General features: G+C 44.0%; 1 protein-coding gene across 1 annotated transcript; it reads left to right on the forward strand.

Moving 5' to 3' along the window:
* Window positions 1-1,133: 1,133 nt before the first annotated feature.
* adsl (adenylosuccinate lyase) lies at window positions 1,134-23,560 on the forward strand. The gene is made up of 12 exons (XM_083650202.1): window positions 1,134-1,340; window positions 4,754-4,957; window positions 8,373-8,417; window positions 9,430-9,509; window positions 11,026-11,197; window positions 11,318-11,364; window positions 11,559-11,649; window positions 13,847-13,916; window positions 14,224-14,371; window positions 15,226-15,406; window positions 20,672-20,848; window positions 23,207-23,560. Exons 1-12 carry the CDS (start codon window positions 1,197-1,199, stop codon window positions 23,291-23,293), a joined length of 1,446 nt encoding a protein of 481 aa, XP_083506328.1. The 5' UTR covers window positions 1,134-1,196; the 3' UTR covers window positions 23,294-23,560.
* Window positions 23,561-24,110: the final 550 nt, after the last annotated feature.

The raw sequence follows: 24,110 nt of genomic DNA on the forward strand, positions 1-24,110 counted from the left end.
CTGCAGCAGCTGCTCCAGGAAGGTGGCTCGTCATTTTGAGGCAAAACCGAGGGAGGTGTTCCTCCCACTCTATCACACAGCGCTGTGGCACTGTAGCATGATGCAGACTGCAGAGGACAGACAGAGAGAGAGAGAGAGAGAGAGAGAGAGAGAGAGAGAGAGAGAGAGAGAGATAGAGATAGAGCTAGCACCCTGTTCCCTGTTTACAGCTGGAAGTATTCCCCAGATGCTGCATCATGCGCACGCACACACTCCATCTCTCTCTCTCTCACACACACACACACACACACACACACACACACGATAATGCAATGTAATGGGTTAGTAAATATTGAAATAACACAATGCAGCTGTAGGCTACTGTAGGTTAGGCTACATAAACACTTCAGGTAGCCTACATGTGAAGCGGTAAACGTAGTACTATTATTGAATTAAATACTATCACCGTAATAATATTTTCTGACCTGCACAATGAATGTTGCATAACAGCGTTACAAACCGTGCTCACACAGACACACACGGCTCAGTGACAGCTTGGTTAACGGTGTGTGTGTGTGTGTGTGTGTGTGTGCGTACTAAAGCTAAACACGCACACGTCACTCACGTGGGACAGGGGAAAAAAACAAAACACTTGCTGGCGGCATGCAGCTGGAAGAAGGGGAATAACCCGGAACAACGGTGTTACACGGTTTGTTAGCGTAGTTTCCTGGGTGTTAAACGCTTTAGCCTCGCGGCTGTTATGCACAAACACTCGAGGAGCAATGTAAACGACATGGTATTCCGTAAAAACAAATGTACAACATCCAATTAGTTATGGATCCTACCCACTGCTTTTCGTTGTTACTCTGTCTCTGATTGGTTTACCCTGCTGTTGTTGGCCAGCCTCCTCGAAGGGAGAGGAGGCTGGCCAGCGAGACTATCACGCCCCATACCTAAACCCAACCAATCATCACTCATCATTCTTAAACCCAACCCAATCAGAGGGAGAGTAGGGCGGGTCTTAACTAGAAAAGCGGTGGGATCCATAATAACGCACCAATTAGACCTCATGCCGTATGCTGACTGTAGGTGTCGTAACTGCCCGCCTCCCTGTGTCCATGCTTTCTTCAGCAGCTAGTGTGTGTGTCGGTGGAGGTGTGTGTAGACGAGCAGACCTAAATATTCCATAGTCGACCACCCACAGCTTGAATACAGACATGGAGGGAGATGACGAGTTCATGAAGTACCGCTCCCCGCTGGTGTCCAGATATGCCAGCAAGGAAATGGCCTACAACTTCAGTGACAGGAAGAAATTCACAACATGGAGAAGGCTGTGGATCTGCCTGGCCAAAGCTGAGAAGGTTTGACACATTGGATTGGACACACTAGCTGGGTAGCAGCTCAAGCTAGCTAGCCTGTGCACTTAGCTACCCCTATTGCATTTACATATACACGTGCTTTGTTATGCTTTACAAGACTGAGGAGTAAAGATACTAGCGACCTTGAGAGAGCCATATCAAGTCGCCTGCTCTAAATATAGTTTGAAAGGAGGGCCAAGTTGCCAGACACAGAGTTGTAGTCTGAGTCTCTAAGCTATGCTAAATTGTACTGCAGTTAGACAGTGATATGATATCTTATCTTTCACCAGTGCCCCGTCAGAATGGAGATGTATGGTCTGAACTATGGTGTCAAATTGTGTATAGTAGGGTTAGGTTTAGTCCAGGGGTGTCAAACTCAATTCCATCCTGGGCCACATCAGCATTATAGTTGCCTTCAAAGGGCCGGTTGTAAATGTAACATGATATAAATGTATCAAGCCTATCATATCATATTTATCATATTTCATAATTGCCTCTGATTTGATTGTTTTTTAGTAGCCTACAATACTATCATATAGTAGTATAGTATCACATAGTAATAACTAGCTCTGAAAGCAGAATTATAGGGGGGAAAATGGCAAAGACAACTACTAGCATACAACTATTATTCAATTTACCAATAGGTATGTTTAGCCTCTCGCGGGCCAGATAAAATGGGGTGCCGGGCCGGATTTGGCCCCCGGGCCTTGAGTTTGACACATGTGGTCTAGTCACTAGACTGAGCCTTTACATTTGTCAGCCAGGAACCTAATTCAACCCAATGAAAACACAGCAGCATTCTTGTCCTATGGACCCCAAAACAAACAGTCAGACAGGTGACCCTTTTAGAGCCCCCCCCCCCCCCCCCAACCCATGATAGAAGAAGACACTGGAGCATGTCTAGGTTTTAGTCCAGTAAAAATGTCACTTGACCTCACACTAATTGCAACAAAACCAAACTCAACTGATTTTGTATCCTCAATATGTCCTCAATGAAGGAAAAAAAGTGTTAAGGAAATGTATGAAGAGAAATTTTTGAAAATTACCTATATGATCCTACCAAAAACTTTTTTTATTTATTTTTTAACTTTTTTTATTTATTTATTTATTTTTTATTTATTTTTCCTCCTTGAAGCAAAAAACACATACAGGATAAAAGTGATGAGATTTATGGCACATAAAAAAAAAAAAAAAAAGGCTTCCATAGGCTTCCATAGGCTACCATCATATTTAGGTAATTTTCAAAACTTTCCCTTCATACATTTCCTTAACACTTTTTTTCCTTCATTGAGGACATATTGAGGATACAAAATCAGTTGAGTTTGGTTTTGTTGCAATTAGTGTGAGGTTGACCCACATATTTGCGTAAAATGCCTGGACTATTTTGCAGTTGCAGATGGTTTCAGCAGGCAAACACAACATTGACTGAAGAGAACACAGGCAGATTGCAGCTTGTCATCTAGAATTAACCACCCCTTCTTCTACACGCATTCTCCATTGATTTGACTGTTTCACTACAAGGGATTGTGCCACAGGCCAGGCTGCAGGTCAGGACAGTTGAAAGGTCTCCTGGGATGGGATTTGTATCCATAGGGACTATGTTTTAGTCCTTTGGCTTAGGCATCACAAGTGCAACAGTTTGTTAATAGGCAGCGTATCGTCCGTTTCTCTGAGTGATTCCCACACTTGTGTCATATTAAAGAGGGAAGGACTTTGACATTGACATCAGAGCCCCTCTCACATGCAGCACATCATGTGATCTGACACACACACTGCCTGATTAGCACAAAGAGGTCATCCTGGTGCTTTTTTCCCTGCACGTTAACATGTTCTTTAGGGAGTTAGCTTAGCTGCTGCCTCTGCCAAGGGAGGCTTGCTGTGTTTAAAATAGCATGGCGTGAATGTCACAGTAATAGGAAACTGCCCCCTGAGACTTAGTATGTTACTTAAGGGCCAATTCAGATACAGATACTCCACTTGGCTATTTTGCTGTTTGTTCCTATGGATGCAGCTTATTTGCTGTCATACATACCTTCATAGCCTTTGCAGAGCTTTGGCACTAGGGCTGGGCGATGTGGACCACAAATCATATCTGAGTGTTTTTTTTAGGCTGAATACACGATACACAATATATATGTCAGTACTTTCTATGAAGTGGGCTAAATGTTCAACGGTGCAAATGTGAGATATCAAAGCACTTTTATTAAAACAAACAAGACTGCGATCAAAATAAAATGCAAAGACATGGTTTCCTTCCCTGTTTTAAAATCTAAAGCTACTAGGGCACAGGGGGCATGGTGGCTCAGTGGTAGTGCTGTCGCCTCACAGCTAGAAGGTCCTGGGTTCGATTCCCACCTGGGACGCTGTGAGCGCTGAAGGAGTGCGTGCCCGTCCGAATGCTCACCACCCGGGTGGGGTCGTCAAAAGGGCCTTTCTGTGTGGAGTGCTGTGCATGTTCTCCCCAATTCTCGTCGCTGAAGTGGTGCCTCCTCTGGTCGTTCGGGGCGCCTGTTTGGAGGGAGGGGAACTGATGGGAATAGCGTGAACCTCCCACGTGCTATGTCCTACCGATGAAGCTTCCCCGGTCAGGTGAAAAGAAGCGGCTGGCTACTGCCCACGTCTCGGAGGAAGCATGGAGCCAGTTTCGGCTCTCCCCAGATCGGCAGAGGATGGAGCAGCAACCAGGATAAATAAATTAAATTAGCACTAATGGGGGATAAAAATGGGATAAAAAATCTGGGGGGAAAAAATAAAGCTACTAGGGCTGGGCTATGCGAGGAATCGTAGTATGAGAAAATGACATCACTTTACTGTAATGCAGCCTTTAAAGCAGGAAAAGACAACACTTATGCCATATGATATCACAATATTACAATATCCAGTGTCATATCATAAAACAATATTGATATATTGCCAGCTCTATTTGGCACAAAAATATCTCCTGCAATATTTTTTTTAATGATGTCGCGTCTTCACTGTGCCTAGGCCGGCCTGTGTGTGTCTCCTTCCCTGTAGCACAGTAGGTTTTGAATGTATTGGGCCTTGTCAGCACTCAGCAGCAGACAGATCGGTGTTCTCAGGGTGCGGGCCACATTTCTCAACTCACTTATTCTGCAGTCTCCTCACATGACTGCAATATGGCAAATGGAACAGAACCCTCTTCTCATCAGGATGTCTAGCTTCTCCTCACGAGGCAAACGCATGTCAGACACGATTGTGGAGACGACTGAGTGGATAACTAATGAAATGTCACCATTAGCAATAGCAGGTGATATGTAGCTGTTTTTTATCTTAGCCGTTTATATCTTGAAAGAAAACCACTCCAGCTCTAGGGCTAAACTCATAATGCCAATACATTTAATTTTATGTTTCTGGACTCCTCTCTCACCCCATCTCTCTCTCTCTCTCCTCCTCAGGCTCTGGGTCTGCCCATCAGCGACGCCCAGATCTCGGAGATGGAGAGCCACGCGGAAGACATTGACTTCGCCATGGCGGCCGAGGAGGAGCGTAAGCTGAGGCACGACGTCATGGCTCACGTCCACACCTTCGCACACTGCTGCCCCACCGCCGCTCCCATCATCCACCTGGGAGCCACCTCTTGCTACGTGGGAGACAACACTGTGAGGCTGAGTCACTCCATAGACCCTCTTGTAGAGTGTAGGACATCTGGCTTATATTATTCATATCTTCTAGGCTGTATTTCATAATGTCGTGCTCTTCACTTGAAAGTGAACATTATCAGGGCCACGCCCACCGCCGGCATATTGAAGTGCATAGAGAGCCGCAGGAATGAGTCCGGAAAACATCGATGCTAACATACATAATAATGTTCTTCACTGTTTTCCCCTATGGGATTTTTGAATGGGTTTTTGACGCGATGCTTCAAATAAGGTCTGTGGTTAACGCAAGCTTATTCAAACGCGAACTAGTGTTCAGCAGGATAATCTTCACACATGAGGACCACTTTTATGAGTTTTTAAGCTTTTACAGTACGTGCCGTTAAAAGGGTGGCTAGCTAGCAAACGGCTAAATGAGACTACACTGTTGAGTCGGCGGGGATATTATACGTCAATAACGTCATCACTTCAAAGGACGAACACGGAAATTCTCTTTCCCTCACCTGGTTCAGCCCGGGGTAATCAGTGCACAGCAGTGCACACATCAACAACACTCCAGGTTGAGTGGTGACGTGACGTGGAAGCCTATGCGACACTGTGTGTAGTTCTGGATTAGCTTAGCATGAGCTTTTTACATTTACGTTTCAAAACTCATGAAAGTGGTCCTCGTGTGAAGATTATCCCGCTGAACACTGGTTCGCGTTTGATTAAAGTCCCTGGAAACCAAAATCCACAAAAACGTTCTAACTATGTTATTTAGGGTCTTATGTTAGTAATTGTGTGCCTCCGAAATTATTATACATTACTTTCAACCCAAAGCCTTAAAATTGACACTTTTCTACAAGATTCTACAAGATACTTCCTCATTGAAGAGAGCAGTGCGCGAGGTGCTAAAATGCAGGACCTTATGACGTCATAAGCTCTATATAACCTTTGTACACGTGCGCAACTCGCCCTTCTCCTTTTGTCCGTTCTTTGCCTCACAGCGCTCGCTCGTCTGTCTCCCTCCCACTCTGTGTGCTGTGTCGAGCGGCTGCCTGCCTGCCTGCCTGCTCTCTCTCTCTCTCTCTCTCTCTCTCTCTCTCTCTCTCTCTCTCTCTCTCTCGGGACTAGTGAGAGAGAGAGCAGGCAGAGATCTCTTCCTCTCAGTACGCTATGCGCGGAGGAGCAACGCGCGAACACACACACACACACACACTGTGTGTGTGTGTGACTGTGTCTGTGTGTGTGTGTGTGTGTGTGTGTGTGTGTGTGTTCGCGCGTTGATCTCTCTTTCCTTCTCTCTCTCTCCTCCGAGATAGAGAGAGAGAGAAATTTCCCTGCTGCAGACAGGACACGCCCACACAGTCCGCGGGAGAAAATGCACTCTAAAAACTAATTGATTCTCATCACTTTTGCCATGACTGTCAAACCTAAATTTATATACTTTGCGACGTTCATCATCGTTCAAATTTGGCTGGTGGCTTATTAACTCATTCACCGCCAATGACGTCTTTGACGTGTTATCAGAAATAGCCCTCCCCGCCAATGACGTGTTTGACGTGTTTTTGTTTTTATGAGTGCAGCGCATAGTTGAAACACTTACCCAGCCTGTGACATAGTTTCGGGTCCCTAACCTCAAACTCAAGCCGACAGCACGTTATCAAACACATACCGCAGCTGTTGTTTGAAATTAGGAAGAAGGTGGAAAGGAAACGCGCTTCCTTGTTGCAGAGGAGAAACGCCATTGAAATGCCCCCTCGCCGCGCTGCAGAGCTGATCGACTTGCTGCACAGCAGCGGACATCGAAACCGCAGTAGTCAAACCCGTGACCAACATGATCGATCCTGGTCCCTGGACCCCGTTCCTATGTGCCAGCCCGAAAGAGACGAGACGGAGTCACAAGTGTGTGGAGGAGGAGAAGCTGTTCTCCTCCTCCACACAGCCTCGCCACATAAATGGCTTTCACACAGAGGGCTGCGTGCCCTCCAGTGTTGCTCCTGGCCAATCCCAGCGCCACAGGGCGTGGTTATTGCTTATCCTAAGTGGGGTTAGAAATCTAAAAGGGGGATCGTGTGTGTGTGTGTGTGTGTCTGTCTGTCTGTCTGTCTGTCTGTCTGTCTGTCGGTGTGTCTGTCTGTCTGTCTGTCTGTCTGTCTGTCTGTGTGTCTGTCTGTACACTCACTCACACTGAGCAAACTGTATTGTTGAATGTAAAAAAAGCACTTCATATATATATATATATATATATATATTTTATTTTTTTTGTCATTTGTGTCATAATGAATAATATTTACATGTCTGATGTCAATACAGTTCAAAATAAAAGAATTGAGAGCGAGTTCTGCCTGATATTGTGTGCTGTGTACATAAATGCCATTTTCTGCAATTTCTTTTCTGACAGAGACTTTTTGGGTGAAAACAGGGTGTATATAAATGGCTATAAGTAGAGTACAGAACATGCTAAAAGCTCACTTTTTTTTTCCTGGTGAACCCAGAGACGTACATCTTCATTTTGAGGTATTGCAAATCACTCTGGTGCTAATAGATAATTTACTGTGGGTCTTGAAAGATGACCAACAATTATGAAAATCTTTGGCCTGTGCTAAATATTGGCAGTCCTAAACTGGCGGTGAATGAGTTAACATAGGGTCCTGTGATGTGATGAACTCAAAATGCTAAATAATAAAGAAATATTTCTGGTTTCCAGGGACTTTAAGCTTGCGTTGCCCAGAGACTTTATTGGAAGCATCACGCCAAAAACCCATTCAAAAATCCCATAGGCAGAAGAACCCGGAAGTCCGGGACTTCCGCGTTCCGACTACAAAAATACGTCATCCCTGCGGTACTCTATTCCAATCCAAAGTGTGTGTAAAACTCGCCCCCTTCAAACGGCCCCGCCTCCATTCAAATGCCCCTGTGTAACCGTCGTTTTCGAAATGAGCAGGCGATGGTCACTTTGCTCCCATTAGCTCAAACGAGTAAGGTCAGCTGTGTGGGGAAAACATGGTACTTAGTAAAAGGCTAGGCAAGTTTATTTGTATCGCATATTTCATACACAAAGGCATTACATAAAATAGATCAAAAGAAAAAGAGCATAGAGAAATGCAAATATTGAGAAAACGGTATTACAAGGCAAAAATAATAAAAGCAATAAAATCCAGAAGGTCATAGTGTTATTTGGACACTTCAAATAAGAATAGACATCGAATGAAGATCTAGGATCAGTGGCAGGTGATTGCTCACTAAAACATACAATATTGTATTATTATGCTTAGTTTTCAGTCAAACAGATGAATTGGAAGTCATAGTCAGTCTATTTTCTTTCCTTCAATTGATTATATGTATGTGTTGTTGTGTGAGGTGACCTGTATTGTTTCAGAGCGCTGCACTTTTCTTTGAAATGTTCTAATTATTAGTTGTGTTTGTTCTTCCTCAGGATCTGATTATGCTGCGTGATGGATTTGACATCCTGTTGCCAAAGGTGAGGCTCAGCTGTTTTGCTGGAAACATGCACACATCCATATATGCACATATGTGAAGTGAGTGGAAAAAGCAGCATAGGTGCACAGTTCTTTCCAGTTATGCTCAGCTGTTTAGTGACAGCAGTGTAGAAATAATCAAATCAACGCAGCTCATGTTTGATGTGCTTTTTGCAGTGGTTTGGCATAAAGCACATTGCAATATAAAATGCTTAATGTAGATGTGTGTGCGCACGTGTGTGTGTGTCATACATGTCTCGTGGGCATTAGGCCCTCTGCTCTAATGTTTGTGTTTTTATTTTCACCTTTATTCATCATCAGAAAGTCCCAGAGACATATACAGATATAGACATATAAAGATATAGACATATAAAGATATGGACGTATAGACATATAAAGACATAGACATATAAAGATATGGACGTATATAGACATATAAAGACATAGACATATAAAGATATGGACGTATAGACATATAAAGATATAGACATATAAAGATATGGACGTATAGACATATAAAGACATAGACATATAAAGATGTGGACGTCCCAGACACATATAAAGACATAGACATATAAAGATATGGACGTATCCACCCACTGGTTTGTGGACTCCCGTTTGGCATTTTGTTTGTTTGTTTGTCATGTTTATTTCGAATATGTATGTAAACAAAACAGACAATATACGGGCCTTCAAAATGACACGTTAACAAGTCGATTGAAATAGTATTATGAAATAAAGATGAAGGGGTAACAAACGTAGACATATTCGAAAAGGAGTGAGAAGAAGTCTAACTTGTGTGTGTGTGTGTGTGTGTGTTTACCCGCTGGTGTACATACAACACATCTATGGCTGCGGGGCCAAAGGACGACACCAAGCTAGCAAGATGCTGTGAGAGCAGAGAGAGGGAATCATGTCATCATGATCTGCCTCCGAGCTTGAACATGTAAATGTTCACTGACTGAAGGCTGAAGGCTGTTCTAAATGATAACAGCCTTTCTCTTCTTCCCACAGCTGGCCAGAGTGATTGATAGACTGGCAAACTTTGCGGAGAAAAACGCTCATCTCCCCACACTCGGCTTCACACATTATCAGTGAGTGTGAATAGAGCAGCACCTCTCGTAGGATGGTCCTATAGAGAGCCGCAGGGATGACGTGTTTTTGTAGTCGGAATGCGGAAGTCCCGGACTTCCTGGTTCTTCACTGTTTCTGCCTATAGATTTTTGAATGGGTTTTTGGCGCGATGCTTCAAACAAGGTCTCTGGGCAACGCAAGCTTAATCAAACGCGAACCAGTGTTCAGCGGGATCATCTTCACACATGAGGACCACTTTCATGACTTTTGAAGCGTAAATGCGAGCCCTAGAAGTAAAAAGCTCGCGCTACGCTAATCCAGAACTACACACAGTGTCGCATAGGCTTCCCCGTCACGTCACCACTCAACCTGGAGTGTTGTTGATGTGTGCGCTGCTGGGCACTGATTACCCCGGGCTGAACCAGGTGAGGGAAAGAGAATTTCCGTGTTCGTCCTTTGAAGTGATGACGTTATTGACGTATAATATCCCCGTCGCCTCAACAGTGTAGTCTCATTTAGCCTTTTGCTAGCTAGCCGCCCTTTTAACGGCACGTAAAAGCTTAAAAACTCAGAAAAGTGGTTCTCATGTCATGTGTGAAGATTATCCTGCTGAACACTGGTTCGCGTTTGAATAAGCTTGCGTTAACCACAGACCTTATTTGAAGCATCGCGCCAAAAACCCATTCAAAAATCCCATAGGCGAAAACAGTGAAGAACCGGGAGTGTTAGCATCGATTCGTTTTCCGGACTCATTCCTGCGGCTCTCTATTATGTGGTCCTCATAGTCCTCATATGTGTGTTTCAAAGGGATACTTGGGACTACTTGACGTGTGGTTGTATGGACTGCTTATGGATAGTCAGTATATTACCTACAGTAGATGCTGCTCAGCGTGCTCCAGTTGGGAGTAGAGAGTAGGGAAGCAAAGCAATTTACTGCTTATTATTTTAGCCACCTAACAGAAGGCCCACCTAAACAAATCAATATCCGTTTAAGTGTAGGCCATATTAACATTTTCAGCACTTTACATTGCCATCAAACATCTCTTTCCTTTGGCACCACATCTTCTCGACCGTAGAATTTCCCTTTTCCTGCACATGCTGCATTACTCCACAACAGCACTTTTCTGACCCAAACAGCGATTTGCGGCAGAATACATGTGTAGGAATACGGAAGTTCTTCTACGGTTGAGAAGATGTTGTGCCAAAGGAAAGGGCTGTTTGGAGCCAAGGTCAAGCGCTGAAAATGTTGAATATAGCGAACACTTCAACTGCTATTGGATCTGTTTAGGTGGGCCTTCTTTTAACGTGGCTAAAATAGGTTTTGCTGCCACCCTGTACTGGGACTACTCTGCTTCATCTGGGAGCACGCTGACTGCCATCTTTCATTGTTTATCCATAAGTACCTGATACAACCCCACCTCAGATAATCCAAACTATCCCTAAGTGAAGAACACGCAGTGGCTATCGAAAGTCTACAAACAGCACACTGTATTTCCCCATCTACTACTTCTTCTCTCCTTCTGCCTCTCCCTCTAGGCCAGCTCAGTTGACCACCGTAGGGAAGCGGGCCTGTCTGTGGCTGCAGGACCTGGCCATGGACATGAGGAACCTTCAGCGAGCTCGTGATGACCTGCGTTTCCGCGGGGTCAAGGGGACCACTGGCACACAGGCCAGCTTCCTGCAGCTCTTCCAGGGGGAGCATAAGAAGGTGCACGCAGTAGATGATGACCCGGACAATGGTTTATGCATTTACCAGGGCATGGAGATGTTTTGTGATGGAGTCACTGTTGTAAACCTGTTTACATGTTTCACCCTTTTTCTCCACCAGGTGGAAGACCTTGACATGTTGGTGACGGAGATGGCTGGCTTCAAAAAGTGAGTTCTACGCTAGAAATAAAGAGATTGACAACTCCTGTCTCCATAATGCATCTTCAGAACTTTTCCTGTCCTCTAAGGGTAATGGACAAAACATATGATATAGGACATGATGATGAAATACAATAATAGCCTAGATATCGTATATTGTTAACCATATATCTTAATGATACCCCCTCTCCCATCTTACCCAGAGCCTACCTGGTGACAGGACAGACCTACAGTCGTAAGGTGGACGTCGACTCTCTGTCCACCCTGGCCAGTTTGGGAGCTACTGTCCACAAGGTGAGTTGCTGCAGAGCCCAGACATGGGTGGAGTAATGGTTCCATCTAGTGGTGTGTAGTGGGAGTGGGGGGAAAGTCTTACGGTTGAAGCCTGTATGGAACATTGAGTTATAATATGAATGGAGAGAGCGTCCCTATCTCCTCCCTGTATGTTCTTTTGAAGCCAAAATTCGGCCAGATCACTGAACCAGAGTCTGCGCAGTAGCGCCTTTGATTGAGAACCTCTGAGAGCTCCCCGCCCCTCTGAACTTTCTTATGTAGAGCTGCTGTTTCTAGAATGCACACAGTGCGTTGTGTATTTATACACAGTCTAGCTCTGTAAATATAACACTTTAAGTTGTAATATTTTTTGTCTCGCCAAAAGTAACCAGGAAGAGTCCCACTATGAGATCAGTTTATCAAAATGACGCCTGTACGAAAATCTGATTTTGGTTGTCGGAGATTTCTCCTCCGGGCTGCTGTGCTCTCAGCCCGGACCGGAAGTGGAGGCTCCTCTCGGCCTCACTGGGGAAATTATCCGATCCACTGCTGTGTTGATTAAGCTAGCCTAATGTTTCCGTGGCATTTTGATTAACTTTATGATTTAATTCCTTTTGGAGCAAATGTTGGTTTTACAAATCTAACCTTGACGCTTTACGCTACGTTGTTTACTGGTATAGTGTGGGTAGGGCAGCCTGCTGTAACGTTCCATTTAATATAGCTCAGTGGTAACGTTAGCCTAGCTGCCTAGTCTCGTCTCTGTTAACTACCGTATATCCTTACAACAGCTAAGAAAGGAGCTTGTGAAGAACAAACAGCCCCACAGTCAAAGCATTTCTCTGAGATATCCATATAAAAATGTTTGTTGCTTTAATACCAGAAATAAAACCTCTGTTTATGTGACGCTAACGGCTAACCCGTTAGCGATTAGCTCATGGCTGGTGTTTGCGTACTAGGCCCCATCTTATAAAACACATTTCCTGGCAGTTGGACAACCTGGTAATTTCTGAAAATATGTGTATATTATTGTGTTATTCCAGCTATCTGTTATCGGTTGTTAAGTTATAGTAATATTAAGCCGATAAATAATGAAAAACAGCCGACTAGCGAAAGTGGCTAACGCTATTGCTAACGTAGCTGGAGTAACTACTAAAACACATATTTTCTGAACTTACTTCAGTCCCCAACCAACGTTAATTCCTCGCGTGCCTTTCTCAAAACAATGTTATTTTTATTGCGGTCCATTGATATGTCTGGTAGCCAGCACAGCCACCCCGACCTCCAGGGAGCCACTACCCGTGCTAAGAGCCTCTGTCCCGGGCACACAGAGCCACCCAGACCTCCAGGCAGCGTTACATGATGAAAGCACAAAGCAGCACTGTGTCCTGTCTATGTCAAACCAACGCTAGTTCTATACTGTGAAGAGCCTGTCCAGCCAATGACGGCTTGAGACTGGCTGCCACAGCTGTCAATCATCCATTTTTATCCCTTTTTATGTCAAATAACTACTTAAAAACAAACTGATCAGAAAAATGACCACTTGCACAGGCATTTGCATGATAATGACTATCTAAAATGATACAAACCACCTTTGGAAAAAAATTATCTGACGTATACTGTGATTATTTCGGTTGTAATTTTCCCATCCACTAACATGGGGAGGTGGGCCTTGTGACCTAATACTGGATTCAGCCGTCAGGGCGGCGATCTAACACGCAGCAGCTTCACTAATGGAACCATGGAATGGCGTCCATCTTTATAAGTCGATGGTACGGAAGACTGTAATAAGGACCCATAAACCCAATAAGATTTTATAGTTTTTGCCTGTTCCAATATTCTCTTTCTCAGTTTTTCTTGCCTTTTTCCTGTTCTGAATGTATTTGCTGTTTCTTTTTTGCTGTTGTTTTATTCTTTCTTTATGATGATGATGATGATGATGATGATGATGATGATTAGTAGTAGTAAATGGCCTCTCACATCTTAATAAGGTGAGATCTAATTGGTTAGATATGTGCCAGTGTGATTAAACACGAATATGCAAATAAAACCCAATAATAAGTTTCCTACGAGACAAACTAATTCACTTCCACACTTACCTAAAGGTTGTGTTGATTGTCTTGTCTTTTTCTAAATGCGCCTTGAAAAAACTCTTGTTATGATTTGGCGCTATATAAATATAAAATGGATTGATTGACACATTCTGTGATCCTCTCTGTAGATCTGTACCGACATCCGCCTGCTGGCCAACCTGAAGGAGATCGAGGAGCCGTTTGAGAAAGAGCAGATAGGTATATTCACGCATGTATTTCTTTCCTTTGGAATTTGGATTGGACCGTATCCAGGAAAAGGAAAATTCAAACATGCAAAAAGAGAAATGGTTAAATTGACCTATTATGTAATTCACTCAAGTACAATGAGTTATTTCATCATGAGATTTACTCTCCTGAATTTGTGGTTGTCATCCTACTATATAGACAGTTGGAATACACTACACTAAATCATATCTAATCAAATAAAAATCTAAAACTAGCAAACTAGCACATGTAAATGTTTTTTAAAGTGTCTTTAACGCCCCTCTCTCTCCCTGCCCCCCAGGTTCCAGTGCCATGCCCTACAAGAGGAACCCCATGCGTGCAGAGCGCTGCTGCAGCTTGGCCCGTCACCTGGTGGCTCTGCTGGCCGACCCGCTGCAGACAGCCTCAGTCCAGTGGCTGGAGAGAACGCTGGACGACAGCGCCAACAGGTCACTCACCGCAAACACACAAAATACGTCCCTTTCAAACGATGTCACCGTCAGCGCCCACATACTTCCATGCGTCTTTCACGTTGGTATCATGTTAAACAATACATCCACTAGTGGGCAGTAGAGAGTCAAATGTGTATGTGTGGTACTGCTCCATTACATCCGTATCCGCAAGCTTTCAGAAAACGCGCGCCACTAGGTGCGAAATGAACGCAGTGTAAGTACAGAAAGCTCTATTTTGGCTAATGTACACCCCCTCCGGAACAGATGCGGTACGGCTCCGGTACGACTGTGAACAGACCCACACTCATGTCATCTGTCAGACTTATGCGGGATCTGACAAAAATAGAACAGGTGCTTAATTTTTCTGTACTGCATGTATCGCCCATCGATTAACATGGGCGCGAGTCGGTCCGTCAGTTTTGCCGGATCCGCAACGCAGCCGTAACGCAACTGTATTTCCCCATCTACTACTTCTACCCTCTAGGCCAGCTCAGTCTCCCTTTCCCTCTAGGCCGTAACGCAACTGGTGTACATTGCCTGTTTGTCTCCGTATTTAACGGATGTCTTAGTTGACTTTGTTATTTGTTTGGGCCCCTGCCTACAAGCTCTAGTTCGCTTCTTTGAGGTGTCCATCACACATCTACATCTTGATCTACATCACCTGTCTGCTTACCTGTAACTTCAGGATGTGTGAATAAACTGTATAACTGTAACTGTAATCATCACACGTTCACACCGGTAGAGCGAGTGTTGGTGTATCCAAAGTGTGCTCTTCAGCAAGCTCATTCCCCCCCCCCCCTCTCTCTCTCTTGCTCTCTCTCGCTCCCTCTCTCTCTCTCTCTGGTCTTTAGGAGGATCTCCCTGCCCGAGTCGTTCCTGACGGCGGACATCATCCTCAGCACCCTGCAGAACATCACAGAGGGACTGGTGGTCTACCCCAAAGTGATCGAGAGACACATCCGCCACGAGCTGCCCTTCATGGCCACAGAGAACATCATCATGGCCATGGTTCAGGCTGGAGAGAACAGACAGGTACAGGGAGCTTACAGGACCATGAGGAGTACTGTGTGAGGGATCATGTTCAGGCTGGAGAGAACAGACAGGTACAGGGAGCTTACAGGACTATGAGGAGTACTGTGTGAGGGATGGTTCAGGCTGGAGAGAACAGACAGGTACAGTCAGGGAGCTTACAGGACTATGAGGAGTACTGTGTGAGGGATCATGTTCAGGCTGGAGGGAACAGACAGGTACAGTCAGGGAGCTTACAGGACCATGAGGAGTACTGTGTGAGGGATCATGTTCAGGCTGGAGACAACAGACAGGTACAGTCAGGGAGCTTACAGGACCATGAGGAGTACTGTGTGAGGGATCATGTTCAGGCTGGAGAGAACAGACAGGTACAGTCAGGGAGCTTACAGGACTATGAGGAGTACTGTGTGAGGGATCATGTTCAGGCTGGAGAGAACAGACAGGTACAGTCAGGGAGCTTACAGGACCATGAGGAGTACTGTGTGAGGGATCATGTTCAGGCTGGAGAGAACAGACAGGTACAGTCAGGGAGCTTACAGGACTATGAGGAGTACTGTGTGAGGGATGGTTCAGGCTGGAGAGAACAGACAGGTACAGTCAGGGAGCTTACAGGACTATGAGGAGTACTGTGTGAGGGATCGTGTTCAGGCTGGAGAGAACAGACAGGTACAGTCAGGGAGCTTACAGGACTATGAGGAGTACTGTGTGAGGGATCATTTCCAGCGAGTCGCTTATTATAGACCTCAGAAAGCTCCAGCTGTGCAATATCCATGCAATATAATGTATATTATAAAACGGCTCTCTCAAATCAAGCAATCTGATTGGTTCACAGCCATTGTATAATTCCAGTAACCGAGTTCAATAACCCATGGCCATGGGTTATTGGTTGCCATGGCAACTGTCTTACTAAGAGAGTAATAATAAGGCTTACCTCAAATGACAACGTAGGAAAAAAAATGGCGGAGACAGCTGTCAGATCCTTGTGAATCGATCTTCGCTTATAACTTTACTAATACTTCGCAGAAAATTATGTTTTGTACAAGAATAGATGCGGGCTAATGTCTTCTTTGCAAAAGAAACGCTGTTAACCCTGCATTTAACCCCGCATTTAACCCCGTAACGTTAGTTGGTGTCGGGCTTTGCAGAAAGCATTCAGCTTCTCAGCAAGCGCTGAGAATGCTGCCTGTCAGGGTTTCCAGAAAGCTCTCAGCTACCGTACTCAGCAAGCGCCAGGATTGGCCAATGTCAACTTCAGTCTCCAGAACAATCCAATCAAATCACCCGCATGTTCTTGCGGTCCCGCCTTACAGTAGTGTTTCAACTGACTCTATCAGAATGACATGCCAGTCGGAGTCGGACTTATAGTATTATTATTATTATTATATTATCATACTTGGAAACCGTTTTATAAAAGCAATATAGCACTCGAGCAGCGTGTGTTGTGGAATATATCCCCCTGCTCAGCAGTTATCCCACTCGGCCTGCGGCCTCGTGGGATAACAGTTTATCAGCGGGATATATTCACCACAACACACTTGCTCTCGTGATATATTGCTTAATTATAAAACGGCTCTCTCAAATCAAGCAATCTGATTGGTTCACAGCCATTGTATAATTCCAGTAACCGAGTTCAATAACCCATGGCCATGGGTTATTGGTTGCCATGGCAGCTCTCTTACTAAGAGAGTAATAATAAGGCTTACCTCAAATGACAACGTAGAAAAAAAAATGGCGGAGACAGCTGTCAGATCCTTGTGAATCGATCTTCGCTTATAACTTTACTAATACTTCGCAGAAAATGATGTTTTGTACAAGAATAGATGCGGGCTAATGTCTTCTTTGCAAAAGAAAGGCTGTTAACCCCGCATTTAACCCCGCATTTAACCCCGTAACGTTAGTTGGTGTCGGGCTTTGCAGAAAGCATTCAGCTTCTCAGCAAGCGCTGAGAATGCAGCGCTGCGGCTCGAACTGCCTGTCGGGGATTCCAGAAAGCTCTCAGCTACTCAGCAAGCGCCAGGATTGGCCAATGTCAACTTCAGTCTCCAGAACGATCCAATCAAATCACCCGCATGTTCTTGCGGTCCCGCCTTACAGTAGTGTTTCAACTGACTATCAGAATGACATGCCAGTCGGAGTCGGACTTATAGTATTATTATTATTATTATATTATCATACTTGGAAACCGTTTTATAAAAGCAATATAGCACTCGAGCTGCGTGTGTTGTGGAATATATCCCCCTGCTCAGCAGTTAACAGCTTATCAGCGGGATATATTCGCCACAACACACTTGCTCTCATGCTATATTGCTTAATTAGAAGAGAGCCATTCCCTCAGCGACACAGTGCGGTGGTTTCCAGCGACAAGCTAGCATCCTTTTAGCAGCTGTGAGACCAGCCAATGAGACGTGCCTATCATTTGTAGTTAGCTCCAAGGAGAGTAGGGCTATCAGAATTGCCCCAAAATCATATTCGAATATTCCCTCTAAACAAAACATATTCATTATGAATTACATAATCGTTATTAATTACATAATTTTTATATTCCATTTGAATATTAATTTTCATATTCGAATATTGTTTAAATTGTTATATTCGAATATAGAACATTATTTGACAGCCCTAAATGAGAGGTGTCATTATAATAGCAGAGAGTGAGGGATGGCTCTCTCTCTCTCTCTCTCTCTCTCTCTCTCTCTCTCTCAATAATACTACCCCTAGTACTTTTACTAATACTAATACTAGACAGGGAGGCTATGGGATCTATTTCAATCTTGGAATTCACTGAGACCTTGTTGCCCTACGATGTGTTGGAGAGTCACCCCACTGCAAAAGAAATATTGGCTTCCCATCTATCAAAAGAGAATAATTTGTTGCAAATGGCTGGACTTTATGCCACACAGTGAAAAGGTATGATGTAATCAGCCCCAAATCCCATTAAACTTTTTTATGGGGTAGGGTAGGGGTATGTTGGAATATTAACCTTGCGAGTTGGGAGGCAGCTGATCTGGCGAGAAAGCTCCAAGCTATCGGTTTAACGCCGTCCTAGGAGAGGGGCGGTCCATCCGTGTCCAGAGGTAGCTACGCGCGGGGTTTAGTGGTGACAACTGCAAGAAGCGAGCCCCTGATTGACAGATGGTTCAGCCAATCACCTGCCAGCTATTTTTTACAAGACGCCTGCTCTTTTCGTAACAGTTTCCAAAGACGACGCAATATCATCCAACTGCAGCGCCGGAGCACCATCACCCCGCCCACCGTGTACTAGGTTCTCAGACCATGGAGTGTACGCATACCTAGACCCAGACCTACTCCTTCAAAAATAAAAGCCAAAAATAAAAGCAGTTAGTGCGAGCGATTCAGGCGAGTACAGCAGCGGCCAAACACTGATGTTAGCATGCAAGCTCACTATTGCCGTAATACGGATATACTCACTGCCGAGAGGGTGAGGTGTTGCGTCAGGAGGGGCCGCACGCGTAAGGGGAGCTTACTAGAGCCGACTTCGTTTTAAGCAAGGTTTAGAGAAAAAAAAACGGCCTGTTTGTCGACGGGCAACAGAAAGACGCAAGCTGAAAGGTATGCTTGGCGTCCAAACTGCAGTATAAAGATAAAGAAACACATACCCAGACCTGAGTTTTGCGAAAGGAGGTATAAAATGATACGTAGGTATAATAGAAGGTATACACACTGAATGCAATGTTGATTGATCTATTTTATGTCAAATTGAGTAGCTGCCAAAATTAGACACTTTGAATTGCCTCTATCTGATTTTATGCAAACCCATTGCTGTGGCATGTACGGGCAACAGAAGACGCAAGGTACCAGTAGAGGGTATGCTTGGCGTCCAAACTACAGTATAAAGACAAAGCTGTTATGAAATGTCTATTTTATCCTTTTTTTTATTTTTTTTATGTCATCCATTTTATGTGAAGCACTTTGAACTGCATCTGTGTATGAAATGTGCTATACAAATAAATTTGACTTGACACCTCCCAGGGGCTGTCTGTACCCCGGGAGCGGGCCACTGGGGCAGCAAGGTCCGGCCAGTGGGTAACGTAGGTCCCTGGAGGACAACGTCCTGGCGGGGCGGGGGTCTGTGTGTAGCCTGGGGAGGTGTGCTAATAGTGGGTATGCAGTTGGGCAGATTCATGGAAGGTGTGTGGGGGGAGGGGGGGGGCTGTCCTGGGTCTCAGAGGAGAAAAATATCAAGTCTTTTCTTTTTTAAGGAGTAGGTCTGGGGCCTGTATGCGTACACTCCCGGGTCTGAGAACGTACACGGTGGGCGGGGCGATGGCGCTCCGGCATTGCAGATGGATGTATCTCAGACGACGTCCCAGATGTTTCTGTGTAACAAACCATCTGGCAGCGTCAGGTTATTGGACTATATCACATTTGGTAGGTTATGTGGATGTGTTAGTTGTTGTTCAATGGGGGCGCAATGACACGCAAGTCTCTGGATTCAACATCATTTAGGACTTTGCAAAGTAGAAGCTTTGATTATGGGTTTGTTCTTGTTCCACAAAAAATACCGATGCAACTTCTTCCAGTAGTCATCAGGTGGGGCTAGAGAGCTGATAAAATTAATACGAGGCAATACACTCATCTTTATGACTGAAAGTCTACACCAGAGGGAGGCAACCTGCAGCTCCGGCCCCTCTCCAGCAGCTCCCTGTGGCGTTGACAAAAATTATATGCAAATTAATAATGGTTACTTACATTTTAATTTTCATTGATCATTGTTGGCCTAAAGTGAATCTTAAATTCTCCAATTATAAAAAAGAGACTAAAAGGAGGTAGGGTGTGAACCCCATCTCTAAATCATCATTTATGACTTTATTATACTTGTAGTAATTAATGTGTCAAGGGAAGGATAGATTCAGACATTAATTAATGCAAAATACTGATTTAAAACATTTTATTAGAAGCTAAAGTCATTGCCAATCAGCAGTCAAAAGTTATGTGCTCTCTCTGAATACATTAAAAGTGACATTGGAAAAATCCTCCATGTTTCTAAGTGACCAGTTTCCAACCGGCAAGTACCTCATACAACCCCACATCAAAAAATCCAAACTATCCCTTTAACAAAACCATGTAATACTGTATGTGCCAATACAAGTCTGCTGACCCAACTTCACGATTTTTTTTTTTTTTTTTTTGCATTTTATGATGATATTCCAAACATTAACAACTCTTTAGGCTACATAATCATATACACACACTCTTTCTATCCCTTTCAACACACACTGCCATCTCTCCACTTTGCCTCTCCATCAGGACTGCCATGAGAAGATCCGTGTGCTGTCCCAGCAGGCGGCAGCCGTGGTCAAGCAGGAGGGAGGAGATAATGACCTTCTGGCCAGGATCCAGGCTGACCCCTACTTCACCCCCATCCTGGGACAACTGGACGCCCTCCTGGACCCCAAAACCTTCATTGGCCGTGCTCCTGAGCAGGTACAACATGGGCCGTGGGATTTGTTATGTGGGGGCGGGGAGGGGGCCTTTGGGGGCTCACGCAAATCCATATGTACGTTCGAACTAGAGCTTTCCAGCTAGCTTAACACATCTGGGAATTTCCAGAAGTTCTCTTACATCACTCAAGGTTCCTCTTGTGCTGGGAGAGTACCTAGCCTGGGTAAACCCAGCCCCTCCACATGACCCTGTGATGTCACGTTGAAGGCTGGGTTTACCCAGGCTAGAGAGTACATGTACCTACCCTGAAGTACAAGCTAAAACAAGGCCAGGTCGAAACCTGGCATAGGCCCGTGTGCTGCGAATTTGAGTGGGAAGAGGGAGAGGATTGAGATGGAGAGATGGATAAAACATCATTTTTATTGTATAGCTTGATTGAAATGCTTCGTTTATGAGTTTAATGTGGAAAATAACAAGCATTTTTCATTTGCCCCTGTCTGCTCTATAATTGTGCAGGATGGTTCTTTGATGGTGATAATTGCATAATCAGTGGTTGGTAGGGGTGTCACGATACACTCAGTTCACGATACGATACGTATCACGATACTGGGTTCACGATAACGATACGATACGATACGATTTTAACAATATTTTTTTAAACTTGAATAATGACAATATATGACTGGAAAAGTAGTATTTTATTTGAAATGCACAAATACAAAACATGCTGTTGTGGGAAATTGTTATTACAATAACAACTAGAAAAAACATGAGATTGGAGATAAGGCTTATCTTCAAATAGAATGAGTTACACCGTCACTTAGATTTACTTTGAACTAAAAGGTTTCTCAGCAGTATAAATTCTCATTATGCATCTTCAGTTTTTCTTCAAACTCAAACAACAAGACTTTTCTTAGTCTATTTTTTATGCATCTTCAGTTTTTCCTGTCAAGTAAACAGTTTTGCCAGAAACTCAATTGAATGGTTTCTCTCCTGTATAACTTCTCATGTGTCTCTTCAGAGACTTGTTCAACTGAACTACTTTCCACACATTGAACTTCAACAAAGACGTTTCTTTGTCTACTTAAAAAATTTTTTTTTTTTTTTTTTTTTTTTCACGATATGAGATTTCATCTCAACGATACATATCGTGACGTTTTACTATCGCGAAATTTCGTGGGACGATATATTGTGACACCCCTAGTGGTTGGAGATGTCAATTACACTGCCTGTCTATTGTGTTATGTTATACTTGGTTGTACATAAGAAAGTTAAAAAAAATAACTATATTTGTCCCATTGATATTTTATTGGCATTTTCCAATTGAAACAAGCCGTCTGATTTTCCACCTTTTGTCCCCGTTTGTGTTTAGGGAAGCAGGAGATTATGGATTTTTTTTGAAACGATACGATAACCAATACATATCTGCTTTAACACGACATGCATATATTGAACATCAAAAGATACTATAACCGATATGATATTTACCCTAATTATTATAATTAAGACATTCTTATATTAATGATTTAAAAAAACAAGTTCTTCGGCTTTATTCTATGCACACCTAATGTCCCTGTGCTATTTCATCATGTCATGAATGGACGTAGTTACGTGGCTGGATTATTTGGAAAACAGTAGTCTCGGCTCAGCCCCCCCCCCCCCCCCCCCCCAGCAGCTGTTTCCAAACAAAGACTCCTCATGTCTCAACTACATGCGTACATTGCAGCCTAGTTTCCTACTAAGGCTTGGATCTCTGTAACCGTAACCCGTGCAGACTCGTGGGTGGCAGCATTAGCTTCGGGGGCATTTTCATTCATTTCACAAGTGCAATTTGGATGGCCAAGACAATTATAAAGGGGGGAGGATCAACGTTTACTCACCTATTTTCAGATAAACTACAGATGGCACATCCTAATGTCCCTGTGCTATTTCATCATGTCATGAATGGACGTAGTTACGTGGCTGGATTATTTGGAAAACAGTAGTCTCGGCGCACTGTCAAACTATTCAGCATTCATCTAGTTTGACAATTATTGAGAGTTGATTTGAGTTAGAGTTATTAATTTGAGTTAGTGTGGACCAGTGATGTCACTGGTCCACACTTTAACACTCAATAACTGTCAAATTAAATGACAGACTTCAAAACAGTTTACAGTTTTCTGATATACTACTGATGTTCTAATGATACAAAGCTGGTTGAAATGGACAGAGTGTTCCTTTAAGAGGCGAAACGGTTTTCATTTCTCTAATTATTGCGCATTCGCAGTTCCTCTTTGAAAACAGCTCTCGGGCAGACACTTCACCCCCCCCCCCCCCCTCCTAACTGTGGTATATTCCTATTTTGCTTTCTCCTTCCTCTCTCTTCTTCCATAACATTCTGCCTCTCGTCCGCTCCTCAAGGTGGCCAGGTTCCTGACTGAGGAGATACACCCCCTTCTGGAGCCCTACAAGGCTAAGATGGACGTCAAGATTGAGCTTGAACTCTGAGACACGCACGCGCGCGCACACACACACACACACACACACACACACACACACACACACACACACACACACACACACACACACACACACACACACACACACACACACACACACACACACACACACAGACAGACATACACACAAGCCAGAAGAGTCTTCATCATGGTGTGTGGCTGTGGTGAACAGAGTCTTCATCATGGCTGTGGTGAACGCTGTACCCCAATAAAGAACAGTCACTGTCATGAATTTGGGTCAGTCATGGCTTTTATTTCTGCCTGCTGGATTTTGAATATAATATGTAAAATAAGTGTATTTGATGTGTTTTGATACTAAAGTCATACAAAAATACCCACTTTTTAAAAAACTGAAATAGAACCAATAACGCATCCTAAATAGGATTGTTAATATCTTTCGCGTCCCTTTGGCGAACAGGAACTAAAGGTCGCATGACGAGCCTTTAGTGATTTATGACATAACTGGTCGTAAAAAAGCTGATAATAAAGGGTGTGGAGGAACCATTAATCCATCTGTTTATGACTTATTTACGATGCATCCAGCCGTCATCCCGACACACAGAGGCTTCACTATGGTGGCTTTCACTCAGGTAAGATGTCAGGTTACAGGTTGTAACCGTTATGTCTCCTGTAATTCAAGTCCCAGTTTCTAAATGTGGACAGAGTTTCTATTTAGAGACGTATTGTCGTCCTCAAGTCGACGGGAAGTTTATACCCACAGCTGTACGTGTGCTCGAGAGGAAAGCAAGAGGCCTGTAAATCAGAAACGTCCCCGGCTCAAAGTACAGCCCAGCCCTCCAAATAGC

The sequence above is a fragment of the Poromitra crassiceps genome (assembly GCF_964638095.1).
Source record: "Poromitra crassiceps genome assembly, chromosome: 13".
Classification (NCBI taxonomy): domain Eukaryota; kingdom Metazoa; phylum Chordata; class Actinopteri; order Beryciformes; family Melamphaidae; genus Poromitra; species Poromitra crassiceps.